Here is a 12,075-nt window from a genome sequence, read left to right on the forward strand (position 1 = left end):
AAAGGATATACCTACGTCCAGCCAATAAGAGCAGAGTTCTACCTTAGCAATGACTCTTGCCGGCTCCTACAAATACCCCGTTGATCTGAGTCATAAGGTACGTTCACAATCAAATTATACTCCACTTGAGAGCTACCGGTTTACCCATTATTGACTTAGGCATCGGAGGGGAGTTCCTCAAATCAACCCCCGAGGTTAGCTTACGTGTTCTCTTTTGCAGGATATTAAACCGGCTTATATACGAAGGAGATAGCGGTTCATAACGTACCATTTATTCCATAACGGAACACTACCTATTCTTAATTTTATTTTCATCTTGGTTCTGCTTCTCTGTTTAAAAATACAATTTACTATTTTCGCTTTCTCTATACTTCTTTCAAATTCAATTATGATTGAGTTTTTTTAATCAACTAATTTTCACTCTATTTTCTTGCCATTATATTAGAAAATAGAGAAATGGATCTTCTGAGATGTGTCTTAATGTATACTTTCAAAATATTAACTTTTATAAATTTTACTTGTGTGTAACTAAAGATATTAATCATCAAAGAAGCACATTAGGTTACGCAAAAAAGTGAATGTAACACTTAACAACGAAGGAAATATTACAGAAATACATAATATTAAGAGACAAGATTCGTCAAAGGCCATAGGGGGCCAAGGCCTTTATCACATTTCACGACTTCTTATCCCATCAATATATACAAAAGAAAACATAATACCCTTTTAGCTATGTGGTAGGTTTAAATAAATTTGTATAAGTGTCATACTCTAAGATATTCGCCACATGGTAGTTCCTCATTTTGGTTAATTTCCAAGTGATCTTAATATTGTACTATTATTATGTTTAAACATTGTCCAAATGATTAATAATAAAGTAGGTTTTCTATGTATCTGATTTTACCCGAAAAAATATGTTACAAGTTATGACTTTGGTGTATGAGTAGCATAAACTATGATTCGGGTACACGAGCACCACAAACATTAACTATAGTTAGAATCTCACAAACTATTAGCGTTAATGTAAAGCAAACTCTATTTTGAGGATTGTTAAATTTTCCTAGCATCATCCATTACACTTTTTACTTTTTCTCTTTCCCTTCATTTTCTCGTATCACCATTTCATCTCATCTTCCCTCACTTTTCACTTAACCTTGTCAACAATAAAGTTAAGAACAACCACCTCATACACCATTAATTTTGCCGGCAACAAGCTCTGGCTGCCTGAGTTTGTCACTCGTTGGGATTTCCAAAGATAGGAGGAAGAACCATACATCAAAATTTTTAAAAGACATCGCGAAAAGTCTATTTTAAATAGGTGTTATTTAGTATTCTAAAATGTCGCTCCAATCTATAATAGGCGGAAATCTTGGATGCCCGAGCAAATAAGCATAGGTTGGGACATCTAAAATTCCCACTTCAACCTATGGTTAGTAGAAATATCAAACGCTTGACCATAGGGGTGTCTAGGATTTTTGCCCATTCATAGACAAGAGCGGATATTTCAACACTTCAACCTACCATTAAGTTTCTAGCCATTTTTTTTTTCTTGTACAATTTTGGATGTTCTTATCTATTTTCATGTTTAATCAAATTTATAATTACTCCCTACAAAATTAATACAATAATTTGATTGCCACATTTATTAATACACGACTTGACCATTTAATCTCGAATTATCGGTTAGTAAAGTGTTATGAAAAGTTAAGATTTTAGAATAGGAGTGTGCACTAAATTCTCTTTTTACAAATAAATTCCCATGCACTTATGCTTTTAGTAGACTTTCTCATAGGAGACTTTGCGTCTAATAATTTTTTTTAGGGATATTTGAGTGTAATCTTAGAGCACTAGCTAATGAAAGTTGTGTATGATGTATGATTTTCATGATTTTATGCCACATGGTTTTCATTGGTTATCTAGAAAATTAGTGTGAATTAAAAGGAGTTTCCTCTTTAGTGATGACAAACATAAGAGCATTCCATTTACAACCACCACACTTGCTCGAAGGAATATCCTTATATACATCCATTTTTTAGTCTTTTATCACTCTTTTCAATACGACCAAAATGTCCTTGTTTCTCATAAAGTGATTAAACTGATTCATAAAATAAAAAATATATGGTGGAAGGAAAATTAAAAGATCGTAAAAGGAAAAAAGATGTTAGAGAGAGAAAGAGAATTCTCCCCAGAAAACCCTAAAAAGTATCCCCCTTTTCGCCACCTTCTCTTCCCCTCCGTTTCGTCCTGTCTTTTCGATTTCCTCCTAATCATTGTCTCGTATGGAAGTAGGAGGCTAAGCTATTGGTGTTTTCTGATAGCTTCTCAGTGTTGGGCGGCTATTAATTGCGTCCTTTCAGTTTCCCCAAATTTTTCCCCAAATCGATTTCAGCAAGATATTTCTTTGAAATCATTGCAATCCTTCTTTCAGTTTGTTAAAGTGTTCATTCGGAGTGCTTTTTCCTTCTCTCTCCTTTCTCGAGACTCCCAAAAAGCTTCGATTTGGTTTGAGGGATTTAATTTTCTTCAATTTAAGTTTAAAAGAAAGCAATTAATTAGGGTTTTCTGGGCTTTTGCATTAATTGTGTATGAGTGTGCTTATGGGTTGTCAGTGGTTGTGTGCTGCAGTGGTGTTAATTCTTGGTTCGTTGGATTGAAAATTGTGTCTGTTCTTGGAAGGCCAAAGGTTTTCCTTCTGAACTGGGCTAGCTCTTCTTTGCATGCTTCTACCATTGCATTAAATGCGATGGTCAGGCTCTTTGGGATAGCTGGCTACCTTTGTGGTGCTCTCCTATCCTTCCAGGTTTGGTTTTTTGTCTATAAAAGGCATTGGTTGGTAAGCTCTATTCAATTATCTCACTCTTTCAGTTCTTTATTCTCCTCGTATCTTTCTGTGTTAAGATTTTTCTTCTGTTTTTGGTTGTTAGCAATTAATATGGCTTCACCTCCTTCTTTCAAAGAGGTGCTATTAAATAACCCTAATCCTATTGTCATATCTTCTGATTCTGAGGTGCTTGGTCTGAATTCTGAGGTTCCTCCTCATTCCCTACTCAAGATACTACTGGCCCTGTGTCTAGCTTAGACCCCCCTCCCCCTCCTGTTTTCCCAGAGTCTCTTATTTTAGATGACCTACCCCAGGTCAAACAAGATATTGCTGAGCTCTCTCGCTCCTGTTTATTTGGCAAAATGCTCTCTGCTCCCCTTGATATTCGCACTATTAAGGCCCGTACTAAATCTGACTGGAAATTTGTGAAAGGTGATGTTGATCACCTTGAAATGGGTAATGGCTGGATTCTCCTCAGATTTGCTAATCCTCAGGATCTGGCATTGGTCTGGTCTCTTCGTCCCTGGCATATCCAAGGGGACCTACTGGTCCTTCAACCTTGGAAGCCCTCTTTTGACCCTTATATTGAAGAAATTCAATGGGTTGACTTATGGGTAAGGATCCCTCGTCTCCCTACTGAGTTGTTAAATTTTGATTCTGTGGCCAATTTACTTGCTGCTAATGATATTGGGGCCCTTATAAAACTTGATCAAAGCTCTTTATTAAGGAACAAAATTCGTTTTGCTCGTGCATGTGTTCGTGTTAATATCCAAGCTCCACTATTGGAATTTGCTGAAGTATGTCGTGTTGGTGATTTGGTTCATGGCTATGTCATTTACTATGAAGATTTTTCTGTGGGTTGTTCATTTTGTGGTGAAATAGCTCATGTCATTGATGTTTGTCCTCTGTTACATACCCCTAAAAAAGAGATCACTGTGCAACTTTTGAAGAATCCTAAACAAAAAGAACTTGTTATGTCTTTGGCTAAGGCTACTGGGCAAGAACTGCATGACTCCACTGCTGAGCAAGCAAGAGTGGTCCATGCTAAGTCTAAACATGTCTTTAAAGCCTCTTCTACTCCCCCTTCTGTTGGTGCTAAGTCTGGTTCTAAGTTTGGTTCTGCTGGTCTGCTTCCTACCCCTACTGGGAGAGGAATTGTGTTTAAAGAATCTCCCTGTTTGCCTAATGATGCTGCTGCTATTCCCCTCCCCCTGTGTATGGAAAAGGTAAAGGTAAGCTTATTGTGGCCCACCCAGTCATGTCTGATGACTCCTCTGATGATGAGGCGACTATTCTGGCTCCTCTTGTCCCTCTTCGTCATTATGACCAGGTTGTTAAAGAGATTGTAGTAGCGGGCGAGGGGCTCTCTCCTCTGTGCTCTCCTGCTGTCCAGCCAGTGCTTCCTCCTCCTGATGTGGAGACACCTTTATCTAGGTTGATTCCCCAGGTGGAGGGACAGGTGTCTGATAGCTCTCCTCTCTCTGATGATCATGGTGATAACACCTTCCTGCTAGATAATGCTGCTGCTGATAATGTGGGGGAGTTGGATGGCTTTGCTGAAAGTTCATTCCACTCTCTCCACTCTGATAGTTCTATTGTGCGTCATATTGAGCAGATGGGGATGGACCCCTCTCGTCCTGTTATTCTCTCTTCTCAGTCTGGTTCCATGAGGCGAAGGGATGAAGACATGGAGTGTGATGATGCTTCCTCCGCCCTGAAGAGGAAAAGAAACTAATTTGTAGCCCCTCCCCCTGATTATGTTGGTTTGTAATAATTAATTATGTCAATTGCTTTTTGGAATATTCGTGGTGCTAGTCGAAAAAATGCACTACCAGAGGTGAAGGACTTTTGTAGACATTCCCGTATTAGTGTGATGATGCTGTGTGAAGTCAAGACCCAATCCCCTCCCTCTAGTAGCACTGCCCAGCAGTTGGGTTTTCACCATTTTGATTTTATTCCAACGCAAGGTTTTGCGGGGGGAATCTGGCTTTTTTGGAAAGATTGTAATCTCAATCCATTTCGGTTATCAGTAATTTTAAAGTCTAGTCGTTTTATGGTCTGTAATTATCATTCTCTCTCGCATGATTTTATCTTTGCTATCATATTTATATATGCTCCTGCTAGACAAGACCAAAAATCTGAATTTTGGGAAGAACTTGTTTTGTACATAAACTCATTAACCACCCCTTTTGTCGTGTTGGGTGATTTTAATGAAATAGGATGTGCCCAAGATAAATTAGGAGGGGCTAGATTTTCATCTTCAAGAACTTTGATTTTATCCTCCTTCTTTTCGCAAGCCCAATGTGCTGAAATTCCTTTTCTAGGATCCCGTTATACTTGGCGAAAAAAGGAAGGGGGGGAGAATAATATTTATGAACGTTTAGACAGAGCAACTGCGAGCATCTCTTGGTTGGCCCAGTTCCCCCAAGCTAGAGTACGCCACCATAATTTCACCTCTTCAGATCATTGCTATGTCTCGCTTGAGTTCGAGTGCTTAAACCGCGCTAAGGCCTTCCCTTTTAGATTTGATAAATTGTGGTGTTCCCGAAAGGACTATGATAATATTGTAAAGAAATCGTGGTGTTCTCATTTTGAAGGATCTCACATGTTTAGATTAGTAAATAAGTGCAAACTTTTAAAGACAAATTCTAAAAAGTGGAACCTAACCCAATTTGGTAACTCATCTCGTCAAATTCGTACCGTAGACCGTAAATTAGAGGACATTCAATCAGCTATTCTCAATGACCAGCTTAATATTCAACTTCTTAAAAAACAAGATTTGCTATTACTTAAACGTAGTAAATTATTGGCCTTTAACCATGAATTTTGGAAACAAAAAAGTAAGACTACTTACCTTACCCAAGGGGATGCTAACACTAGTTATTACCATGCTCATGCATCTATAAGGCGTAATCGTAACCAAATCTCGGAATTTGTCTCTCAAGATAACATTTCTTTGACGACTCCCGCTGCGATTACTAGCGCTATCACCCACGAATTTGCCCAGCGTTTTCTCTCTAATCCGGATTGCTCCTTCGATAGCCAGTCGGATTTTAGTCTTATTTCGCCCCTTATTTCAGAGGAGGATAATCTCTTCCTTTGTGCTCCTCCATCAGGGGAGGAGATTAAGGGTGCTACCTTTGATTTAGCTCCGGATAAATCCCTCGGGCCTGATGGGTTCCCTCCGGGTTTTTTCCAAAAGTATTGGACGCTTGTTGGCAATTCAGTCATCCGAGCCGTTCAAGCTTTTTTCCATTCGGGTAAACTTCTTAAGGAGATCAATCATACCTTTTTGGCTTAATTCCTAAAGTTGACAATCCTACCTCGGCTAACCATTTCAGACCCATTAGTTTGTGCTCCACTATTTACAAAATTATCTCCAAAGTTCTTACTCGCAGGCTTAAGGTTTTATGGGAAAATTGATTCATCCTCTTCAAGGTGCGTTTGTGCCTGAACGGTTGATTCAAGATAATATTTTGTTAGCTCATGAGGTGTTTCACTCCTTCCGGCGGAAGGGGGGCAAATCAGGGTGGTTAGCCATTAAACTAGATATGGAGAAAGCCTATGATAGACTTGAATGGCCTTTTATTCTTACTATGCTTCGCAAATTAGGCTTTTCGGAAAGATGGGTGGCGTGGGTTTCCGAGTGTATCTCTACAGCTTCTTTTTCAGTTCTTGTTAACGGAATCCCGGGTGACTCTTTCCAGTCGTCAAGAGGGATCAGACAAGGGGATCCTCTCTCCCCGTACTTGTTTATTCTCTGCGCGGAACTTCTAGCTCGTCAGTTAGCGCAAGCCTCCTCCGATTCAAGTAAATTAGTGGGTGTCCATGTTGGGAAATCTGGAATGCGGATCCCTTTCCTAACCTTTGCTGATGACACCATGATTTTTGCTAAGGCTTCTAATGAAAGTTGCTCTTTTATTCGCTCTATATTGGATAATATTGTGCTATGTCTGGCCAGCTAGTGAATTATCACAAGTCGTCTTTTCAAGTTTCTAAGAATGTTGATCCGGCATCCAAAAGTTTATTTTCTCAAATTTTGGGTATGCAGGAAGTTAATGATCTGGGAGAATACCTGGGATGCCCTATTATTTCTTCTAGGGTGACCAAAGAGACTTTCGGTAGTGTATCGGTAAAAGTGACAAATCAACTTCCTAAATGGAAAGCTAACTCTCTTTCTCAAGCTGGTCGGTCGGTCTTAATTCAAGCCAATCTTGCCACCAAGGCCAATTATTTAATGCAGAGTTTCCTTCTTCCGAAACCGATCCTTACCTCTTTGGATAAGTCTTATCGGAACTTTTTCTGGAATAAGGATAGTTTGAGTACGTCCCCAATCTCATTGGGTGGGATAGGATTTGTAAGCCAAAGTGCTTTGGTGGCATTGGCCTTCGGAAGGCGGAAGTTAATAATATGGCGCTGCAGCTTAAACTTCTCTGGAAGCTGCTTAAGGACAATAATAGTTTCTGGGTTAAGCTGGTTCATAAAAAATATGTTAAAAATAGCAATCTGTTGTCTCACCAGCCGTCGGTTTTGGCTTCGTGGCAGTGGAAGCGTCTCTTGAGTCTGCGCCTTTGTTTAGGAAAGGGCTGCGGTGGCAGGTGGGCAATGGCTGTAAGATTAATTTCTGGTTCGATAATTGGGTCTTTCAACACCCAATTGCAGATCTGGTTAGCCCTGTTGCTGGTTCTTTTCATATGAAGGTGTGTGAATTTATTTCCCAGGGGGAATATGGAATATTGCTAAGCTAGCTTCTTCCTTCCTTCGCATTTGGTCTCCCAAGTTTCTGAGTTATTTCTCCCTTCTGAAGAGCTGGAAGATGAATTAATCTGGGGCCTCTCGCCAGATGGTGAATACTCGGTTAAATCAGGTGCTTTGTTAGTCCAAGGTTTGGTAGGGAGTGATGTTCCTAAAGTCTCTTTTTCCTGGATTTGGAAGCTCAATGTCCCTCCCAAGGTCCGTAATTTCCTTTGGAAGGCGTGCAATGATGGTATTCCTACTAAGTCTCGTCTGGAAAAAAGCCATGTTTTTACTCCCCAGGAGTGTGTGTTCTGCAATTTTCATTCTGAGTCGATTACTCATCTTTGCTTTCTATGTCCGTTCACTGTTGACGCATTTTCTATCCTTCATCATCTTCACGGGTGGCCGAGTTTCCCTTTTCATCTTTTTTCGAATAGTGATTCCTCTTTCTTAGACGCTCTTTTGCTCTGTCAGAATTCCTTGCCTTCCCTGGTTGTTGAGAGATTTGCCATTGGATGGTGGTTTATTTGGTTTTTTCGTAATAACTTAATTTTTCGTGATGAAGCTATCTCTCATAGGCAGGCGGCTATTGCTATTGCTAAGTTTGTGGCTAATTGGTTTGGTTCAATGGACAGTGCTTCTCTCCCTCTGGTTAATCCTTCCTCCTCCTCTCGGGGATGTCGTAAAGTGAGGTCTGGGCCCAAGTCCTTCTGGTCTCCGCCGCCTGTCAACTTTTTTAAGCTAAATTTTGATGGTTCCCGTCTTAGCACTGGTCATTCTGCTTGTGGTTTTGTGATTCGGAATGTGCAGGGGGATGTTGTGCTCGCTGGTGCCCAAGCGTTAGGGGATTCGGTCTCCATTCTTCAGGCTGAAGCTTGGGGGCTCTGGATCGGTATTCGTGGTGCTCTCGCGCAAGGTATTTCCCATCTTCAAGTTGAGGGAGACAACTCCTCGGTTATTAATGCTGTATCGAAAGCTTGGCCTTCGCCTTGGGAGATTCGCAATATCTTGTGTGATGTTGAGAAGAAGCTTCCTCAGTTTGCTTCCTTTTCGTGTTCCCATGTTTTCAGAGAAGCTAACCGAGCTGCGGACTTTATGGCTCATAGGGGTCACTCTTGCTCTTCCCTCTTATATTCTTTTCCTCCCTATGATGTTGACTTTTCCCTTATCATCCGAAAGGATGTTTTAGGTTGGCCCCCTGATTGAAGGGGGTCTGCTTAAGTTTTCTTTCCTTATTAAAAAAAAATAATAATAAAATAAAAAATATATACTCTTTTAATCTCTTTGGAGTACTAAAATAACAATGGACTCCTTTTCAAAGCAAAAATAAGAATGGACTCTCTTAATCCCCTTTACAACAAAAATGAGATGAGCATACATGAACGTCACACTATCCAGAGATTTTTTTTTTTTTAAAAGGCAAGAGAGGGATGGCATAATCAAGTTCGAAGTAGCAAGTTTATTTAATATTGCTACCTTTTGATTTGAAAAACAAGTATTTGGATTCGAGCTATGTCTCGGATAATTATATCTTTCATCTATAGAGATTTTACTTTAAAGTAATAATATTAAATAGGAAAAATTGACAAAAATAAGCCCTTTGCCCCGTATTCCAGAAATAAGCCAACCTTTCGAAAATCCAGAAATAATACAACCTTTGCATCATTTTTGCCAATTTTGGGTCAAGTGATGATATAACCGGTTAGTTACCTGTTGGTTCAGGTTAATTACACTATTATCACTAATTTTCACTATTATCACTAATTAATTACACTATTATCACTAATTTTCACTATTATCACTAATTTTTAATTTTTATTATTACTAATTATTATTAATTATCATTGTTATTAATAATTATTGTTATTAAGTATTATTATTATTATTATTATTATTATTATTATTATTATTAATCAACTTCACATCATCAGATCATCATCATCATCAATTCACATCATCAGATCAACATTCATCATCAACCTGTTCCCCACAACTGCCATAAGCTATATCGCCATCATCATCATCAGTAACCACAACCGTCGGAAACAAACCAACAACCAGCGAAATCCACACCACAACCGCCGACACCAGCTCAACAATCGCCGAAACCACCCCATTTTCCCCCAAATTCGAACCCTAAAATCCCCCAAATTCAAACCCAGATTTTCCCCCAAATTCGAACCCAAAAATTCAACAAATTCAATCACTAACCCCTACTAGATCCAAAACCCAACCACATACCCCGACCACCACTCAAACCACCACCACCACCAACCCACAATCAAACCCCCTCCCAAACCACACACCCATCCCAAACCCCAGCACTCAAACCCCCACCACCACCAACCCGCCGAAAGCCACATAAATTCACCTAGACCCACGAAGAAGCAACAGAAGCAGATCAAAGGAAAAGTAGATCGAAGATGATGATGAGCAGATCGAAGGTGATATCGAAGGTGGTGTTGTTCGTCTGGCGGTGGCAGTGGTTGTCGAAGGAGGTTAGGGAGAGTGGTTGTTGAAGGAGGTTAGGGAGAAAGAAAGAAGGGAGACATTAGCGGTGGTTGTTGGTACGAGTGACGGTGGTGACTGAGGTGGGAATGAAGGTAGTGACGGAGGTCGGAAGGATGAAAGAGAATGGTGATGATGATGGTGCTAGGTGGTTGAGAGAGAATCAGATATTAGAGGAGAGAGGAGAGAAGGTGGAGAGAGAGAGAGAGAGAGAGAGAGAGAGAGAGAGAGAGAGAGAGAGAGAGAGAGATTAGAATAAAGAGGGGAGAGAGAAATCAGAATTTAGGAGGGGAAAAAAAATCAAAATAGATTACCTGTGAAACCAGTTTTAAGTCATCTGACTTAAAATTGGCAAAAATGATGCAAAGGTTGTATTATTTCTGGATTTTCGAAAGGTTGGCTTATTTCTGGAATACGGGGCAAAGGTTGGCTTATTTTTGTCAATTTTTCCTATTAAATATCACTTGCATATTAACATATATGCTTGTGATCATGGGATCGAATCTTACATAATGCATTTTCTATTTTTATTAAGTATATGTGGATTACATGGCATAAAACGCTCAAAGCGAAGGTGCCACGTGTCATCGTTCCTTACTTAGCAACACCTTTTAATATATTAGTACTAGAATTTTTTGCACGCGATGCGTGCTTGAATTTTTTTCGAAACAAAAACTCGATTTTCTTCGGCATAAGAGTCAAAATTTGAACATTAAACATACGAAGTATAATTAGTTGCAAAATTTACTTGGTTTAGTTTCTGTCACTTAAGTCTCTCACCATTTTTTTTGTTTTTGTTTTTTTTACTTTTCGAAGTTAAATTCTATGAACAATATAGAAATTTTATTGAATTTATTTATGATTTCTAATATTATAATTTTTTAGTTGATTTTTGAATTAAGTACAGTACTTCATAAATTGTAAAGAAAGTGGACACTTTGATTTCAAGTCAATTTTTTCATAGGTTGTAGTTTGTAAGTGAATTTTTAAGTTTTTTAATTGCATATAGTAAATTATGCAATTTTATGATTCTAGTTGACTTGTAAGTGATTGTTATAATTATATTTTTGGTATTTTTGTTTGAAGCCCCCTTTGATTTGTAAGTGAATTTGTAACTTAGAATGGGAAGGAGGTAACATAGTCTTTTCATTCAGAGACACTATAGCTTCCCATTCCCTTATATAATAGAGAAATGTTGTACTTTAATTCTTGAATGATATTTTACATAAACCTTTTTACCTTGATAATTAATCGCTATTATATAATAGAAAAAGATAGGTCCAAATATATGTAAAAGTTTCTTTATATATAGGAAACACTATAAAAAAGTAAATAATTTTTTTCCTTGTCTAACTTCTAAATTCTGATTTCACTACAAATACACCTCTATTTTTTATCATGACCCACCTTAATTGTGAAGGGTTCTTGAGAATAGTGATTTGTAAGTAAATTTTTGTAAATGTTTTTGTATGTATTGACGTTCTAGGTTATTAGTTTGTTTAGTATATTAATTTTAAGTTTTAACAAAGTTTCCTGATTATTTGAGTGACTTGCGTGATTTTTATAACGTGATTTTGTCAATTGTATGAGTGATTTGTAAAGTTTCTTCTTTTAAATGATTTGTGAGTGAGTGTTGTAAATTAATTTTCGATAATTTTCTTTGAGTGTCGATTTTGATTTTGACATTCCTTTTATAATTTAGAAAGGGAAGGGGGGCAAAATAGGCATTTCAAAAGAGGACACCATTGCTCCCCCCTTCTCTTATATAATAGAGATAAATTGCTAATTAATTGATCTCCTTGATGAACAAGGGAGTTAGGGATGGGCATGGGTCCAGAATTCTAACTGGACTCTATTGGACCCAATCCCAATTTAAAGGTTTGGGTCCAACTTTTTCTAGACCCTAAGGGTCCGGATCTGAATCCAAGTTTAAGTCAAAGGTTTTTCTCTAAAGATAAATACAAAGGTTTTTCTCCAAAAAGAATATTAAAAAGCTTTAGGGTCAAAGT

General features: G+C 38.4%; 1 protein-coding gene across 1 annotated transcript; it reads left to right on the top strand.

Moving 5' to 3' along the window:
• The first annotated feature begins 4,601 nt into the window (after positions 1-4,601).
• LOC130590222 (uncharacterized) lies at positions 4,602-6,122 on the top strand. Its single transcript, XM_057392263.1, has one exon. It carries the CDS (start codon positions 4,602-4,604, stop codon positions 6,120-6,122), a length of 1,521 nt encoding a protein of 506 aa, XP_057248246.1.
• The last annotated feature ends 5,953 nt before the right edge of the window (positions 6,123-12,075 follow it).

Source organism: Beta vulgaris, chromosome 9 (assembly GCF_026745355.1).
Source record: "Beta vulgaris subsp. vulgaris cultivar EL10 chromosome 9, EL10.2, whole genome shotgun sequence".
NCBI lineage: Eukaryota > Viridiplantae > Streptophyta > Magnoliopsida > Caryophyllales > Amaranthaceae > Beta > Beta vulgaris.

What these genes read in the sequence shown, in the direction of transcription:
- LOC130590222 (XM_057392263.1), top strand. Translation starts at nt 4,602, where the DNA reads ATGTCAATTGCTTTTTGGAATATTCGTGGTGCTAGTCGAAAAAATGCA.